Source organism: Tauraco erythrolophus, chromosome 3, assembly GCF_009769465.1.
Source record: "Tauraco erythrolophus isolate bTauEry1 chromosome 3, bTauEry1.pri, whole genome shotgun sequence".
Taxonomy (NCBI): domain Eukaryota; kingdom Metazoa; phylum Chordata; class Aves; order Musophagiformes; family Musophagidae; genus Tauraco; species Tauraco erythrolophus.
This window is the reverse complement of record NC_141467.1, coordinates 83,372,353-83,389,939: the sequence shown is the minus strand read 5'-3', so window position 1 is coordinate 83,389,939 and position 17,587 is coordinate 83,372,353. Positions and strand designations below refer to the sequence as shown.

Below are 17,587 nucleotides of genomic sequence, written 5' to 3'. Positions count from 1 at the left end.
CTGTACAATAAATTGCAAAAAGTTCAAATATCTTCTTTATCAAATACATGCTGAATTACATTAAGGTACTCCCAAGCCATGTTGCAAAATCCTTTTCAACATGCTTGAAAAAAATTAAGTTCTTAAACAATATTTTTCTCAAATAATTCAGAAATGCAGAACAATCTGCAACCCTGAACCAAATATGGGGCATAAGAGAGTAATAAGTCAAAAGGTAGCCATTTTAGAATATGATGATCATTCTGGGAGGTAGAGGGGAAAAAGAGCAAAAGGAAGAAGGGAGACCGGGAGGAGAGAGAGAGAGAGGAGGTAAAAGAAGTGTACAATTTGCACATTATGTTGAACTTTACAAGGCTTTTACCTTTTATGTTTAAATAAATTTAATATATTACACTTATTTCTGGTCACATAAACAGAATTTTAAATATTTGCTAGAAATTATTTATTTTTAATATACGTCTGCAAAAATACAGACCATGACTGGTTTAAAGAATGATAAACGTGGTGTGTCTTTGTATCACCCTGTTGCATTCTCTTCCCTTTAAAACCATGCACTAGTGAAATTTATTTTTAAAAAGAATATAAATTGTTGAAAATGGCTGATTTATTCTTTTGTTTTTTTGCAAGTTGCAGCCCCAAGAAAATAATTTAAGTGTTCAGCTAAATCTGTGTCCATGCAAAAAAGTTTCTTTAATTTCATACAGTACAGTATATCCACAGAATTTTATTTTTCAGAGGGTCCATCCCGTCTGGGGTTTCACTGTGTCTATAGCTGGAGGTATGAAGCCCGCCACTTTAAGTCTTGAACCTTTTCAGTATGAAGAGTTTTCAGATCTCAAGCAACTGTTTCAAATAACGGTTGACTTTTCCAGCATCCTTACGTTCGTCTTTTCTTCCAATGTTTGCTAATCCACTGACTTGTAAGATGGCTTCATGGGAGGGTAACTCCATTTCTGTGGCATAACCAAGCTTTAGGAGGGGAGGGCAGATAAATAAAGAAACAGGAGCAACAAAACAGATATGCCATTGAAAAGGACTTTTGTTGCATGAAACAGATTGATTCTTTTAGTTTAGTCCATGGCTTCAGATTGGACCAAAACTGAGTGTCCCTGAACTCCAAACCTATAAGTTCTTCATGACTTCAGTCCTTCACCTGAGGGCCTTCCGTAGGGCACAATGTGTGCAACTTCCTTGAGAACACAGGATCGCGTTGCAGCCCTAGAAACAGGCTCAGAAGACACAACATTAAGCATGCAGTGTTACCAGGGTTTGCGACCTGTAATTTTTTTTTTTTGTAACGCTGGTTGCTATGACAACAGTTTCACAGCTGCTATGAGCGAGCATACGAAGGTCCTGTTGAACTTTCAAGAGATGATTGGGAAGCTCTTCTAGTGAGAGGAGCTAAAGTTGGGTCTACTAGGGAAGAAGGAGGGAAGAGTTTGAACCACCCAATCACCATGTTGGACAGGTCCAGTTCATCTAAAAGTATCTGTGCCACTCCCATAAAAGACTTGTGATCCATACGTCCATAGTCTCCCCAAACAATTATCTGTTAGCAAAAGAAACACAAGAAAATAGAAAAATTTCAGCAAAAATGCCAAGAGCTTCAATCTGATTCGTCAAATGTCTCTGCCTATTTACTTGTAGTAAGGAACAAAAGACTTGCTTGCTGACATAGTTTAGTTCTGTGTATACTAATCCTGATGTAGTGACAGAAATGACCTGGCCAGTAACACAGCAGTTATTCATGACACTAAAGAAAGCCCAGTGAGACAAGGAGCCCATACATACAGTAGAAGCAAAATAATCTACAACTAACTTTTGCTCAGAACTTTCTACTTGCATCAACAGTTACTACTGTAGTGTTTATCTGCTCAACAGAATTTGAAATAGCACAACTTGCCAAATGAAGCATGAAAAGAAGTGTTTGAAAGTCATTCAGTGACAACTGTACAGGCGACGTTTTCGGGTTCAGAATATTGATGCGAATTACCTGTAAAACTTTGCCTTGGGGACTTTCTTCAAATGATAGAAGTTGTTGATAAAGTGGTTCCAACGTTTTTCTTGCTACCTTTGTTTTCTTTTTGGCTATGCAGACTCCATTTTCTAATAGATACACCTTTACATATGGTGCTTAGGAGAAAGAAAATAAAGAACAATAAGTAAAGAAGTCGTCCAGATTTTTTGCATAACAGAATCACCGTTCTATCACCATATGTTAAAATCCATCTTTTACTGGATATGGAACTTATATGAACCAATCTCCACAAACAATACTAGCATTTATTCACATGTGAATTATCCATGAATTTATTTACTTTTTATAATTTTTTCTTTATTTTTTATATGTCTCTTTTGCCATGAAACAATTTAGATTTTGACCTGGAAAAATCAGATATTCCTATATATAGTATCCCTACATGGTACAGTATGCAAAATAGGCCTGTTAAGTAAATGAATGACTTTGGTGAGATTTGGATCAATGCTCCAAATTGTTAATAATTTAAAATTATCTACAAGGTGAAAATCAGTGAAAAAAAAGACTCTTGACACGATTTCTATTTCGGCAGAAGAGCTTGCTAAAAATATCATTATATTGTCCTTTTCACACAGTGTTATAGGACATCAGATTATAAAATAAGGAGTAAGTATCAAATACTGGTCTTCTTTTTGAGCAGGTATCTATTCCACACCTCTTGTCGATTCCCTCTTCAGCCCTAAGATTCCTGTATCACATCTTCTATATACCTTCCTTTATACTCCATAATCAAGGATGCATTTGCTATCACTAGAATACTTTTGTGTCTTCTGGTAGCCCAGACACCAGTCTGAATTTTTTTTTTCCTTCCTGAAGTAAGGTTTGTTTTTTGTATACCATTTCAATACTTTATGCATTTCAGTGTACAATACTGTAACTGACTGACACGTGGATTTGCTAAGAGTTTACCTAAGCTGAACAGTAAAGCCTCAGAAGTTGGGGGTTTGTTGGATTTTTTTTAGCAGAACTCTATTCTTGTTACTAAGATTTTTCTTCCTTACCTGGCAGTGTCTTTGAACCTGGTTTTACAACAAGGCCACGGGCTCGGATTATTTCTACTTCCAGTTGTCCTTTCTTGTCCATCATTCCCACCTGGATATCTCCTAGACAACAAAAAGAAATACTGGCATTGTAATTCAGAAATACCTAAATATATGAAAAGCTATAGGACTTGTACCGTCTGCATTCCACCAATAAGCATGACCCAGATTTTAACACTACTAGATAATTTAATACTTTTCCTCTTCACTGCTATTTACATTAGCAAACAATTAAAAAGCCCTGTAATTACACCTTGTCTCCCACTTCCCATGCCCCTACCACTTCAAATTAAATTCTTTTTCTCTCTTAAGAATTTCAGATTAAAAAAGAGACGGCAAGGGAATTACTACAAAGCAGTTCTGCAAAACTGCTTGAAATCTCTTGACCACGCCTTTAGTTTAAAACAAGATATGAAAAGATAACTTGTGAATACAAAAAAGTCTGTAAGCACAATAAAAACAAATACTTTGCACTTAAATTCCCATTTTTATTCAATACTATCCAAGTGATTCTGAGAAAGGATTGGTCTCATTAGCTACATTCTAAATATGGAAAACTGAAAAAGAGATAAAAGACTGAATTTTTCAAAGCATCTTTCTCCTTTTGAATCTCTTAATGAGCATTCACAATTATGCCTCACCTTTGGCTGAGGCTATAGTTTTGGTCTTAACTGAGTTGTTCGAAACCACATGGGAAAGCTGTATTTAAAGACTTAGAATCTAGGTAATTTCTATATTCTCATTACCAGACCCAGTAGATTATATCACAACTATAGGACATAAATGCTTACCCATTGATGGTGTTGCCAAAGTCTGTCGTCCTACAAGCTGGGCAGGACCAAGCCCATCCAGAAAATCACTGAACTGGCTGTCTGCAGCCAACCTCACACCAGGGAAAATCAAACTAAAAAACAATATTGAAAAAAACCACCAAAAATGAATACACTCTAATGTGCCCTTTTTTGTTTTCTAGATATTCTGCATTTAGCTTTTATGGTTCTGGTACTACTGCTCACACGGAACTTATTTACACTGACAAGATTACAAAACAATTACTGTAATTTTCAAAACTTCACAGTGTTCAACAAACAGCAATGTGGTCTCCAGCATATAAACAAACAGGTGAAGAAAGCACTAATCCTCACTAAGTCTAATTTCCAAAGTAATATTTTTCCATCATACTCTCTTTTCCCAAAATATTAAGACCACTGTTAATTATCGTATTATTCATACAAGACCAGCTCAATAAGATACTAAGACATGCCCTTACCGCTAATTTATTTACATCAAGGCAAAATGGCTCATGTTTCTCAGTCAATGTGAACGCCATGGCTGAATGTCAAATATATCCAGTGAAATTATTACGTTAGACTGAATACTGGTCACTATTTTTAAAATCGCCTTTTAAAATCAGCATTCATTATAAGCATTTTGTGAAAAACGTCTTTGAGCATGACATCTATTCAATAATGGAACTGAAACCTGTTGTGGCAAATGACCAAAGTAACTTAAAATTCAAATTCTTGCCATAAATCATCCGTGATCCATTACAAGGCAAGAAGAACTAATGAGATCTGTAATGATCAACCATAAATAAATGTCCATCTCAAGTGCACATAGTGCATCAACTTGGATGTGTAAGATATATTGTCCAGTATAGATGTATCATCCAGTGCTCTGAACACCACTAATAAATCTAACCACAGTAAGATTTTTCTGGGCAATGTCTTGGACATAACACAGAGAAGTCTTTAACTTGGTCTTTTATGTAAAGCACGATACATGGCAGTCTCATACTTCTGCCCAGATTGTTTCTTCAGGATTAATTAGCAGAATTTTTGAAAAACTCTTGAGCCCAGTGAATGACGCCTGGAAATGCTCTGGAAATGCTTTGCTCTGCAAAGCAGAGATGTATCTGAGGGGTTTTCAGAAGAGAAACTGTCCTTTTCTGCATTCTACCCAGCGCACTGCACCTGCTTCCCCTCCCACCATTCTGCGTGTTGATGGCTCTGAGGCACCAGATGCCTTTCTCACGGCACTGCAGAAATGGTCCTCAGCCTTCCCGCACCAGCAACAGGAGACTCTTTCGGTCACAGAGAAGGCTTGGTCCATCAATGACACCAGCCTGTGAAGGGAATCCTGACTAACGGGACCTGCAGCGCCCACCTCACTTTCGTCTAACAGTTTCATGGAGACAAGTCAGGTAACCGCAGTAATAACAGCGGCTTACTTTCCCTCAGAGCTGTAGCTGTTCATGCTCCCATCCGTTGACTCCCGGCTGGCCTGACGGGTCATCCAGTTCCTCATCTCCACGGCCAGCCCTGTCTCAGTGCTCCTCTGGACAGTGCTCCGCAGCTTCTTGCCCCCTGCTTCTGCAGAGACAAAAGAGAGGTCCCCATGGCACCACGTGGCACACCACTGCTCCATGGGGCAGGAACACTCCAAGCAAGAAATTAAGGACCTGTACCAAAACTTCCATCTTAAAATTACCATTTTTTTTTTTTTTAATAAGAGGCGAGCAGCACTGTAAATCTCTTTTACAGGACCGTACTTCTGTCATCACGTGCTTTCCAAGGGCAGACAGCATATGCAAAACACGTTTGCCCATGGCAGTAACCAGATCTACACTATCCATAGTCTAGTGTGTTTAAAATACATTTTCTCTGGATTAATACATCCCTCCTAGGAATTCAATTAAAATGTTACCATTATGTCAAAGCTGCAGTGTCTGAGGAATGTTCTAATTCAGATGAATTATTTGATTTAAAAACATTTGGTCATTATCTGCTAAATCAAGTTACAGATATCCATTAGTGAGGACAGTAAATAACAAATCAAGAACCCTTCCCATTCTTTCTTCTCTATTCATGCTCTTCTCATTTCACTAGCTGCTTTAACTCAGTATCTAAAAAACACAGTATTGATTTATGCACAATATGAAACTTTATTTCCACCTCCAAGAGTAACAATTTCTGTACTTTCTTGCATAGTTTAATTTTAGCTGTAAAAACAGCAATGACAGATAGCTGGGTATCAGACAAGGGATGAAACACTCAAAACTTAATACGGTAGCATTTTAGCATAGGAATTTTGATCAAGACCTCAGCTGGGAGATATACTGAAAGTGCCACCAAAAAAAAAAAAAACAAACAAAAAAAGGAAATGAGTGGGAATGAAGCCTGTTTTTCTTTCATGAATAAGACAATCACTCCATACGATTTCTGATTTTAAATGCTGTTCCCTGCAATGGTGCAGAGAATCCAGTGTTCCAATTTCTTTTATCTGTTCAATGGATAAAACCCCCTGACTTCAGCACAGCAATGCATGATATACTGATCATACCATAAAAGAGAAATAACTCTAAATCTACATGACACAAATGATATCAGAATTCTTAAATATTGATACAATCAGCGTAGAGTAATATCTGAGATCCTAGGATATCTAGGGACTTGTCTTCTTCTGCAGTTGTTTGTAGTCTCTGCTACCCTTTCACCATTCCTGGCTCATCACGTACCAGATGGCAGAAGAACTGATGGACCTGTGGAGTCAGTGAAGCTCTAGGGATCTGAGAAAAGAAACGACCAAGGGAGGAGATTGTCCAGGGATAAGGACCCTCACACCCTGAGGAGGATGTGTGAGCACAGGGGCTGGCCTAAAGTAAGAGGACCTGCACCCTCAGACAGGGAACAGGAGAGGGGTCTTGATTTCAGTGTCGCCACTCTGCGTTCCTCTGTCCTACAGGCTGCAGTGTGGGTTGAGGTCTCCCAGCAGCATACCCCAGGCCCTCCAGCCTCTGACCTGATATTCCAGGGGAATATCAGGTCAGAGAAAGAACATGGGAATTTTAGTGAAGTGGGAAATAGATATCCAAACTGCCTTGAAAACCCACTGGCCCCTTGTCAGGACAGATTTAATAACATTGCAATATTTAGCAGTAGCAAGATGTTTCTATTGTAGTATCATGAATGGTTCAAATCATATTACTTATTACAAGCCTTCTACGCATTCCTTAAGACCATAACTTTTAATCAGTATATAAAAAATAACAGAAGTAATAATTTTGCTCTAGACCTTCAGCTACCCACATGAATTTAGTACCCAACAGAGTGAAATAAATTTTTTACTATGTCAAAATTACTTCTGAAAATACCCATCAATATCTGATGCAATAAATACAAATAAAATAGACACAATGCTAAAATGACATATGAAAAATGAAGGGCAGAAGTCAACAACTTCATTTATATCGGGTTGTTCTGTTCCAAGTGTCTGCTGGTTTTATTATTTATATTAAACTAATGAAAGCTGGCAGCTGACTTCCAACGCTGATGCAGAGTGGTTCTAAAATCAAATCACTCATATCAAAGGAATATTCCCACAAAATTGCCTGAAAAAAACGTGCTATAGTTTTGTAGAAAAGGTACAAGCGTCACAGTTGCATGTGAAAGGCACCCAACTCCTGAACCCCCATGCTCTTTTCATTAAAGTATTGTTACAGGATGTTACTTTTCTGTTGTAAGAGCTCTTTTGATGAGTAAACATTCATTTTGGTTCAGCCTTGTTGAATGGTGGTCATTCTCAGCTCACTGTTGCAAACAAAAGTTCTCTCACGCCAATTTAACAGAACATCTCCATCTTTCAAGATTCTTCAATATTTTCAGATCATACCTTTCAAAGACGTGGGAGTTCGGAATAACTATGAGTTTGAATATGTGATATGTGAAGGAATATATAATAACTTTTATTAAGGCAGATTTTTTCGGAATTAGTATTGTAAGTCTGTAGGCCTTTAACAGAACATTCACAGAAAAAAATCAACACATCTCTTGCACATCAATTTACTGAGAAATCAAGGCAGAACTGGTGCAATTGTCATTCAAGTCTTCATAGAGGCAGATGTGTTTCACCAGCTGTTCTTACTATCCCTTTGAATATTATTTTTAAGCAGTTTTACTCTCTCGCATTTATTTTAATTGAAATAAGTGCTCTGGTTCACATGAAGGCAGGCTGACAGCTGAGAAGATACAACTTTGATACATCATGAAAGTTAGGTATGCATAGTATATCCAACTTTTGTATAAATGGGAGTCGTAAACTAATTATTTTGACCTTAACACTGAATTTAAGGAAGGCTGAAAGGAAGCTATGGAAAAAATAATTTTCCAATTTTCAGCAGAAACAGGCAGAGGTCCCTGATGGTCCCAAAAGAGAAAGATCTGACCTTTCAGCAATAAGGCTCCTAATCATGATGTTGATGCTTCTTGAAATAAGAATTGAAAACTTAACAGCACAATGACAATTTGGAACAGAAGTCAGAAGTCACAGTTCACAGACAGGACTCCTGAGCCACAGCTTTAGAGACGAATATTCTTTCAGATTACGCTTGGCTAAACTACTACATAATAATATGCCTGAGAAGTACCTACACTCGATTGCCCACAATCCTAGCAACACATTGATCTCTGGAAAAATGTAATAAATAAAATAAATAAAATATAATCCCACAATTTTTCAAACAACTGAAAAGCAAAGATGGTATTTATATAATCCATAATTTGTTTTTCATACATTCAGTATTAAAATACTTAAAAGGTTGCAAGTAGCAATGAAAATACAAAGTATTTGTTCAATTCAAAGAAACAGCCTTTGGTGCTGTACTTCCAAGCTGTAGTCGGTGGAAGGTCTGGTTGAGGGTCTTACCACTCCAGTAAATCCAAACTGGTTTTCCTCATCCCTGCCTAAAAATTAAGACCTCCTCAGTTGTGCCGATTCAACTGCTTGTGTGGCTGCATGCTGTAATGGACCCAGCTCAAAAGGAACAAACCAATAATATGTTTTAAAGTTGTTGTTCTTCTTTTAAGACAGATCATTTCCCAAAAACATTTGTGAAAACAAACTCACAGTTGAATGAGCCCAATTGAGGTGATGCTAATCTCTAGCTAGATGAATAACTTGGGAATGCATCTGCCACTAACCCAGAAGCAAAGATGTAACTGGTGCTGCTGTAAAAGCGGGGGTTGTTTTTATAACCATGAAGTATTTATACATGTACACTCACCTCATGCATGTTGGTTTTAATCCTACCAAATGAAAGGATGTGGAAACAAGAGTGTCTAGTAGTGTACTTTGTTGCTACAAGTGTGTTGCTGACCACCTACACTGAAAATCATTTTATTCACAATTTACTAAAATCGAATAAAGAACATCGAAAATACTCTCCAAATTAGTATAATCTAATTACCCTAGAAAGAAGAAATTTCTCTGAAGTCCCCATCACAAAATATGGAATATATTATCTGAAAAACACTAGTTCAGATTCTTGCGGCCATATTGTAAAGAGTGGAATAAATTACCAGAAATAATTGCTTTGGCATTTATGAAAGCACACTCATTCCTACAGTTAATCACACTACTAATTTAACTAATATGGTTACTGCAAATAGACTCCATAGGCCACATTTTCTAAATTACACATGGACTTATTTGTTCCCACAACTTGGAGTGCAAATCACTTGCAAATCAGGGGTGCAAAACTACTGATATGATCTTCAATATCAGATGAGGATGAGTTGAAAACTGCAGTGAACGCAACAGGTTACCTTCCATGATCTGGGATCTAGCCGGATGAAATCCGCCTCCAGCAAGGAGGGCAAGAGCTCTCTGTTCACTCTCAGCAAGAGCTTCCGACAACTGCTCGCCGGTGCCGGCACGGAGCCCCATGAGAGGACACTGCTGGTGTGGGCAGAGGCACGCTGGCTGTGCCAGTTCCCAGGCGGTACTGGATCTCTCGGCAGCACTTGTACCAGCTGCAGAGGGGCTGTGGCTTCAGAAACACACTCAAGTGCTTGAGATGTCTCTCCTCTGCTCTCCCCACCTGACCAAAAAGGCTGCGTAAAAACTGCCTGAGTATTGTCATGTGAACACAGCAGTCAGATCCACAAAGGTAATAAGCTGCCTTCAAGTGACCGTTTTACAAGAGTAAAGGTCTTTATGAATCTAGAGACCTGCTCTGGGCATTTTAAGAACAGGCTAGATAAAATCATCAGACAGTCTAAGAACATTCGATTCTACCTAAGGAGAGGGAGACAGGGTAGGTCTCAAGTTCCCTTGCAGCTGCACAGTTCTGTGTCTGGTACCACCCAGGTTTTGGCCACATTGAATGAGCCATTTAGCTCTTGTTGAAGCACTGCTGGGAACCACATCTGAGTTGTTTCTCTCCTTGTGTCACCCACAGATCCCAGGCAGCAGACATGGATTAGGATCTACTAATTTAAACAGGATTTGGGAAACCCGGATTCCACTGTAACCTCAGTTTGAGAAGGTCTGAGCCCATCTCCCCGAGTCTCGAAGGCCAGTGCTAACCACCAGCTCAGGAAGTGTTGTGTTACAGTCCTTCTGATGAAGCTTTTGCATAGTCCATGCTGTCAGCACTTATGAAGCCCAAAGAGCATTTGCAAAGCTGGGGAGAAACTGTAACCAGGGGCTTTCCCTTAGTTTGCATTTGTAAGGAAGAGGGAAGACCTGTGTTCCAGTTCCTGCTTCCATGAATATCCAAACTTAAAACACTTGAGAAATTCTGACTGGGATGGGAATGGCCTGCCTTGACAGCCCAAAAGCAGAGCTGCCTTCAGTAGGGAAGCTCTTCAGTATGGGAGCAGCCAAGTCTGAAGAATCTGAGGAAGCCTGGACTGACAGCCTCAGTTTGCACTATGCATTTTTAAATTTCTTGGGAGGCCTCATTTTCAGTGAAGAAATATGTCTTCACTCCTGCCCTGTGCCTCTGTATTTCCTCCTCTCTCTTTCCTCTGGCCATATTGGACGCATGGCTCATTCAGATTAAAGTTAATCAAGACAGCACCTGAGAAAAAGTGAAAGAAAGAGAGAAATGAATGAAATAACTTCAAAACTGTTGCCTGAGCTTCTGGTCAAAGGCTGATAGAGAAGCTTTTGGGTCCCATTCCTGATGAATCCCCACATACAGGATCCAAGAGGCAGCCATCGTGAATCCCAGTTGTTGCTGGGATATGAAGTTTTGGCCAGATTGCAGCATCCTTTGTCTTTGTTTCCTTTCCCTTTCACGGCAAGGCTGGTTGGACACTCAATCTGGAAAAGATCCCTCCGGCTTGCTGTGGCCCTATGATGTGAGGTCAGTTTACCACGCGCTGCTCCCAAGCAATGCTGAGGTTTAAGGCAGGCACCTGCTCCTTATTCTCTGCCACTTCTTAAGGTGTTTAAAGTTGTTCTGCCAGTTTAATTTCACCGCTCTGCTGATGTCCATTCATCAGTCCTGACTGACCCTTCAGCAAATTCTTAAGAGCATCGCACAGCAGAAACTGCTTTTGTCTGTGTAGGGCATCCCTGAGTTTCTCTCTGACACTTGTGATCTCAGAAGTTTTTGAAACATTTTTACAAGCCTGAGTTGTTAACAAGAGCTGGTTTTCCACATACATGGTAATTGCTTAAGGTTCCTAAATTCCTGTATCCTCTGTATTATCATTCAGAATCACTATTGAACATGCTACATACAAAAACGACAAACAGCCATCTCTGATGGCTTAGAGCTTGTTTTCAATATCTGTGCTATGTAGCACTATCTGGAAATCCCAATTAAGTACATACAGAACGACAGCATGGAGGTCTGAAGCTTGGCCATCGCCTTGACAAAGAAATTACCTCTGGTAACAGAAAGCCAACGGACAGGGAGCCATCCCAGGGAAGCAAAACTAAATAATCACAGCTGTCTGGATGAGAGGTGTTAGCACTGATACGATTTCCACTTCTCTTTTGGTTACTTGGCTCTGACTATATAATAACAAACTGGCTACGCAGACTTCTGGTTGGATAATTTGTTTCACAGATGTTGATTACAGATCTTGATTGTAATTCATAGTAAGAAAATAAACTGGGTTTTATCTTTTTTAATCACCTATTTGGCCCAAGAGAGATCATGATATCTCTATTATGTTAATGCTATTTTTTTCAAATGTATGACTGCATAGTCAAGAAGGAATGTTTTCTTCAAATTTGTGCAAGATGCATTTCCAAGTCAATAGCCATACTGAGATTTACTGAGCTAGTAAACTACTCCTTGGTAGCCAGTCTAACCGGAGAGCCACAAAAGGTTTGAATCTAACTTGGAAAAATTTTATTGCACACTAAGTGGCTCAAATATGGAATAAAAAACCAGTTTAGTTCTGATGCAATATAAAACCAGCAGGCATCAAATGCAGAATTAATACATTATCCTTATTACTTGTATTTAGAAATGCACAACTCCTGATAGCAAGATGTGAATCGGGAACACAACTGCACACAGCCACTCCGGCCTTTCCAGCACTTCTGCAGAAGTCTCTGTTTCTGTTACTGGTAAGACCATCGGTTTTCTAAGTGTGGCCAGAGGATACACCTGCCAAAAGCCTCGTATGCTTGCTGTAAAACTGAACGGAGAGATATGACAATGAAGAAGCACGTGGTTTTGCGGCCCACAGCTGTATGTCCCTCGTGCCAAGTGACCTGAATGAACAGTTTTTCAGGAACCCTCGTTTAGACCAGTTACAATCCCCACACAGATCGATGTTCTTACCACGCAAATACAAGAGGTCTGATCTTATGCATATTTTGTGTATGTGTCAAAACAGAATGGTGGCATTTTATACCCACTTTGTACATCCTGTACAACAACCTACACGATTACAAAAAGTGCAAAGCAGTGGGAAATCAGTCTCATCCCCAAGCTATTACAATCCTGAAAAAATAGAGCAAGCAATATCGTGGAACTACATTCTAATTTTATGTACCATTTACATCAGGAATCACTAAATAGGTGCACATCTTCACCACAAGAAATCTTTAAACGCAGCCTTTGATTTTGCCAATGACGAAGGATGACCATCCTAAGTAAAAAGAAACCACCACTGCAGTTTTGAGTGATTATGTTTTTATGTTTATATGTACATAGAATTTTCTGGTTGTATAGCACTCTTATGCACTTATTAATAACAATTATTCCATGCAGTGCCAAAAGCAGATTAAAACTTCTCAAACAGTGAAGAGTGTATATATTGAGGAGCTTAGAATGGCTTTTTTATTATTTTATTTTATCAATTGAGAAATACTTTCTAAATATGCAATAATGACAGTAACATCATTCTCTAACCCAACCTTAATTATTTTTAGTATAGCTGGGGACATTACATTCTCTATCATTTTTGAATGATGTAGCAAGCGTGCTGAAACAATTCAACACCCTCTATTAGGCCTTAATGAGATAGATGGTGCCAAGTAGTTGAATGGCTACTGAGATTACACAAATTAGAAACAGTTCTTCCTCCTGGCTTTGTCTAAGGTAAGTAATGATACTATGCAAATATCATTATTTAAATAACCACAGTTCCCAAAACTCTGAGCAAACTTCAGACTGTAATGACCCATTTTCAAACTACTGCTGTTAAACATTTACCTCTCCAACTGAAACAACAGCAACGCAGAGTACTGCTGCTCTGACTGTGCTGTTGACCTCGCCATCGAAAAACGGCAATTCCAGCATGTAGATATAAGTAAGACAGTTTTTTTCTCAGGTTTATGTAGGTATCACCAGAGATGAAATGCTTCATACACCATAGCTTCACTGCTGCTGTTACAGCCGTACCTGAGTCATCTGTTAGCTATTCAGGTACATGCTGCAGTGTAACTAGCAGCTCAGAAGAGAAATACAACAAATACAAGAGAGATACAGCTTTAAAAGTCTGCTGGGCATTTCTATCACATAGTCAGGTTGAAGTATGTCGTACTTTGAATGTCAATCCTTCTGCAGTCTCTTCTGCTCTTCTTTTGATTTTCCAGATGTTTCCCAGTGTTTTGTTTGTCACACTCTTTACTTTGCCAGCAACAGTATCTTTTTTTTATGCTTTGTTTTTAAAAGTTCTTCTCCATCTCAGCATCTATATCTACTTCATCAGTATAGTACCTGAGTGCAATTGGTAAAAACACTTGGGATTGGAAAGAGAGATGTAAATTGCTGGATATTACTGCTGTACTGCTTCCACCCTGGAGTCAGCCCAAGAAGCTGCAGAAATGGGAGAGACCCAGCCCCACCATGCCGACGGACAGCCTGGCTCAGCTCAGCCCCTGAGCAGTGCCCTAGCAGCAAACATAAAAAAAAACATCGACCATAAACTTAAGTGCCATACAGATTCTGTACAGAATGATTACTATTCCATATTCAGAGTGATTTTTGTCTTCTAAGATGAGCCACCCCACTGTTGCATGAGATGTGCAGCAGACAATCTCTGGTGTATTAGCGTCAATCAAGCCAGGGTCTTTCAAGCTTCATCTTTTACAGCAGATGATGCCCTGCCACAGGGCAGTATACCCTTCTTTCATATTCCACCTTGGCTCTGCCTATGAACATTCCACGTAAACAAGGTCATCTTTACCACCAAGGCCAAAAAGTAGGCCAATTCCCCCAAGAAGGTGTAGTTATTCTCATTTTCTTCACTGCCTGATACTCCTACTATTACTTTATTCTTTTTAAGGGGATAATTTTAAAGCATAACTACTTCATGCGCAGGATTCTCTTCACTTCAATAATTACTGTGTTAATGAATTTATTGTTACTACTTCCCCCATTTTCTATTTCTGGTTAAATTATTGTCTGCTTGTTATTGTCTACTGGGACTTCCAGAGGGACAGTGTGATCTGGCAGCCTAACCACAGGAACAGAATCCAGGAACTGACAAGCTTTATTCCAGCTCTACCAACGAGCAATGATTAATCGGTGAGACATGCCACTGAAGCCAATAACAGTGCTCAACTGAGCAGTTCAGCATACATTTAAGTAAGTCCTGATCCTTCACTCACTATCATCAATGGTACCTCTCCTGCTGATATCTGGGTGGGACTGAACAATGCCTTGAGCAAGCTTCCCGGATAGTTGTCAGCCAGGTGACAGGAGTGTATAATGCGCTTCTATTCCTGCTGAACTGCAGCAGCACTCAGATACTTCTTTTGGTAGACATCAATATGCAAAACTGTAATGTCATCTCCTCAGCTAACACAACTAATTCCTGCTATTTTTGGCATGGTTGTCTTGGACTGAAGAACATTATGTGGCTTTTCTTTTTTTTTTTTTTTTTTTGCAATTGCCTTTTGTTTTTCTAACATACTGGGAGACCAAGATACTTTCCAGTTCTTTCTGAATTAGTTTATGTCTTAAATTATCATAAATTATCTCTTGAATTGTCTTCAGCACCTGCAAAGCATTTGACTTTCCCCTTGAATCTACCACCCAAAAACTTGGACAAAAGAAGACATTAAATTGAAAGATACTTCCTTTTGGAGGGCACAGTTCTGCACACGGATCTTGCCATGACTAGCAGCTCCATAGCTGCACTCCTGGCAAGCTGCTATTTAACAGTTTATATCAACACCTCAGTGTAAATGCAAATCAGAAGTGAATGTAAATAGAGTATAAAAAGGAAACTGTAGCGCAAATTTATTACAGCAAACAATACAAACAGTGTAATTTGAGGAAGCGCCAAGTTAACAGTCCCACTCATAAAAACAGACGTAGGTTTTCTAGTGACCACATGCGATCTGAGCCTCTCTCTTCTTTTCTCAGTGCATGTTGGGTAACTGTAACTCTTCTCCAGCAACCTTTCCCATAAGAATCCACTTGCTCTAGCATATTTTCCAGTTGTCCACAGGAAAGCTTAGTAAACTCCTATCCACTACTTTCAAATACACCGTGTTCATGACATTTCGCACTATGTCTACCCAGACATCTAAAAGTATGTCACACACATTCACATTGGAAATTCCCTAGTCTTTCGAATTTAATGACAAAACTTCCTCTAATTTCAACAAAGCCAGGGTTTCAGACAAAATATGAGGCTTGGGACGCTTCAAGAGCATTCAGATAGGCACCAATTTGCCCTCTGCCCCACACCTCTTCAACAATTTCCACGTAATTTAACTCTGTTACAAGCATTATTTGATACCTTTAAAAATAACAACTGTGAATAAACTTGAAGGACTCGTCTAACTGATGAGCAAGTAGGAAAAGCTGGAGAGAAGAGCACTTCCCTGTGCTGCCAACCTGGTCGACCATGGCAAGTTCAGCCCTACCCATGGCAAGTTCATGGCTACCAACTGAAAAACTGCAGCCTTTCCACAGTCCACTTCAATACACTACAGCTTGGATGTCAGGGCTTAAGAAGACTTCTTCTTTAATCAACTGACACTCAAATGGATCTTCTCAATCATCATGTTCAAAAATGCTTTCTAAAATTATTCTTATCAATACATTGTATTGAGTTAGTTACTATTCAATTCTGAACTTGACAGTACTTATATTCTTTCACACTCAAAGATACACCTATGGACCACTGTATTCACTTCAGTAGTTAATGAACAAAAGTCTTCAAGAGAGTATCACAAATAAATGCCTCAAAAGGTCAGATTTTCTATTTGTATCAAAAATGTGATTGAGTGGGAGGTGTTAAAGCACCTATGTAGCAGGTTATATTTTTTTAACCTATCCATCATACACAGAAATAACTACATCTTGAGGATGGATAACTTATGAAGTGGGTTTAACATACATCTTTTTCAGATTAAACTATAAAAGAGCATTAAGTACGTGAACATGGGAGTGCATGTACCACACCCACTTATGGACACTCATGGTACATAAACATAATTGCATAGAAGCACTCAGAAGACAAGAAATTCCAATTTGAGTGCAGAGGTGACTTGCCATCAAAAATCCCATCACGTTTTTTTTATTTCTAATCCCAGTGAAAGCACTTGGGAAAAGAGTTTAGCTGTCATGCCAGTCACTCCCTCTGTAACCTGGTATGTCTGAAATATCAGGTAGCAGAAATTCAGCTTCATAAAAACTGCATAGCAATTGTATCTCTGTTTTTTTCACTGAAACTGAATGAAATGAATGCATTGTCAAGCACAGCCTACATCTAAATAGGATCAGGTAGGAACATGTTAAAAAAAAATAAAATCAGTATACATTCTTTTAACACTTCTGTTTAAATCAATTGTGAGCACAAACTAAATAAATCATTATAACTACCTTTAAATTAACAGATATTCCTCTACTAACTTCCATATATTTCATACGTCTTTCAACCAGTGAACAGTTTTAAACATACACAGATCTCAACTGAGGAGTAAGTCAAGTGTTCCTTGAGAAGTAAAGAAAACAGACTAGAACAAAACAAATAACTACTCTGATTTCACACAGGATTAATGCAATTATTGTAACTAATAACCAGAACTGAAAAGACAACTATTCTGGAATGACAGAGAAACAAATCTTTAAAGAATACCTAAGCACGTTTAGAAGAATTTACGATATTTTCAGTGCTTTAAAAATGTGTTTTCAATCACAGTGAAAAGAAGCCCACCCTGCAGTCCACTGGCAACATTTTGCAGCTCACTGCACTGATCAAGGCAGGGAACAGATGAGAGTACTGAAGGACAGCACATTCCA

The 17,587-nt window shown here is 38.8% G+C and overlaps 1 protein-coding gene across 1 annotated transcript in view; it reads right to left on the bottom strand.

Annotated features, from left to right (window-relative positions):
• Positions 1-1,330: 1,330 nt before the first annotated feature.
• Positions 1,331-17,587, bottom strand: part of RIMS2 (regulating synaptic membrane exocytosis 2) — a 504,339-nt gene continuing 488,082 nt past the window's right edge. The window contains exons 26-30 of the mRNA XM_086609332.1: positions 5,309-5,450; positions 3,870-3,982; positions 3,040-3,141; positions 1,994-2,133; positions 1,331-1,549 (exon numbers count right to left, since the gene is read on the bottom strand). Coding sequence (XP_086465458.1) covers positions 1,331-1,549; positions 1,994-2,133; positions 3,040-3,141; positions 3,870-3,982; positions 5,309-5,450 — 716 coding nt within the window. The remainder of the gene's footprint in view (positions 1,550-1,993; positions 2,134-3,039; positions 3,142-3,869; positions 3,983-5,308; positions 5,451-17,587) is intronic.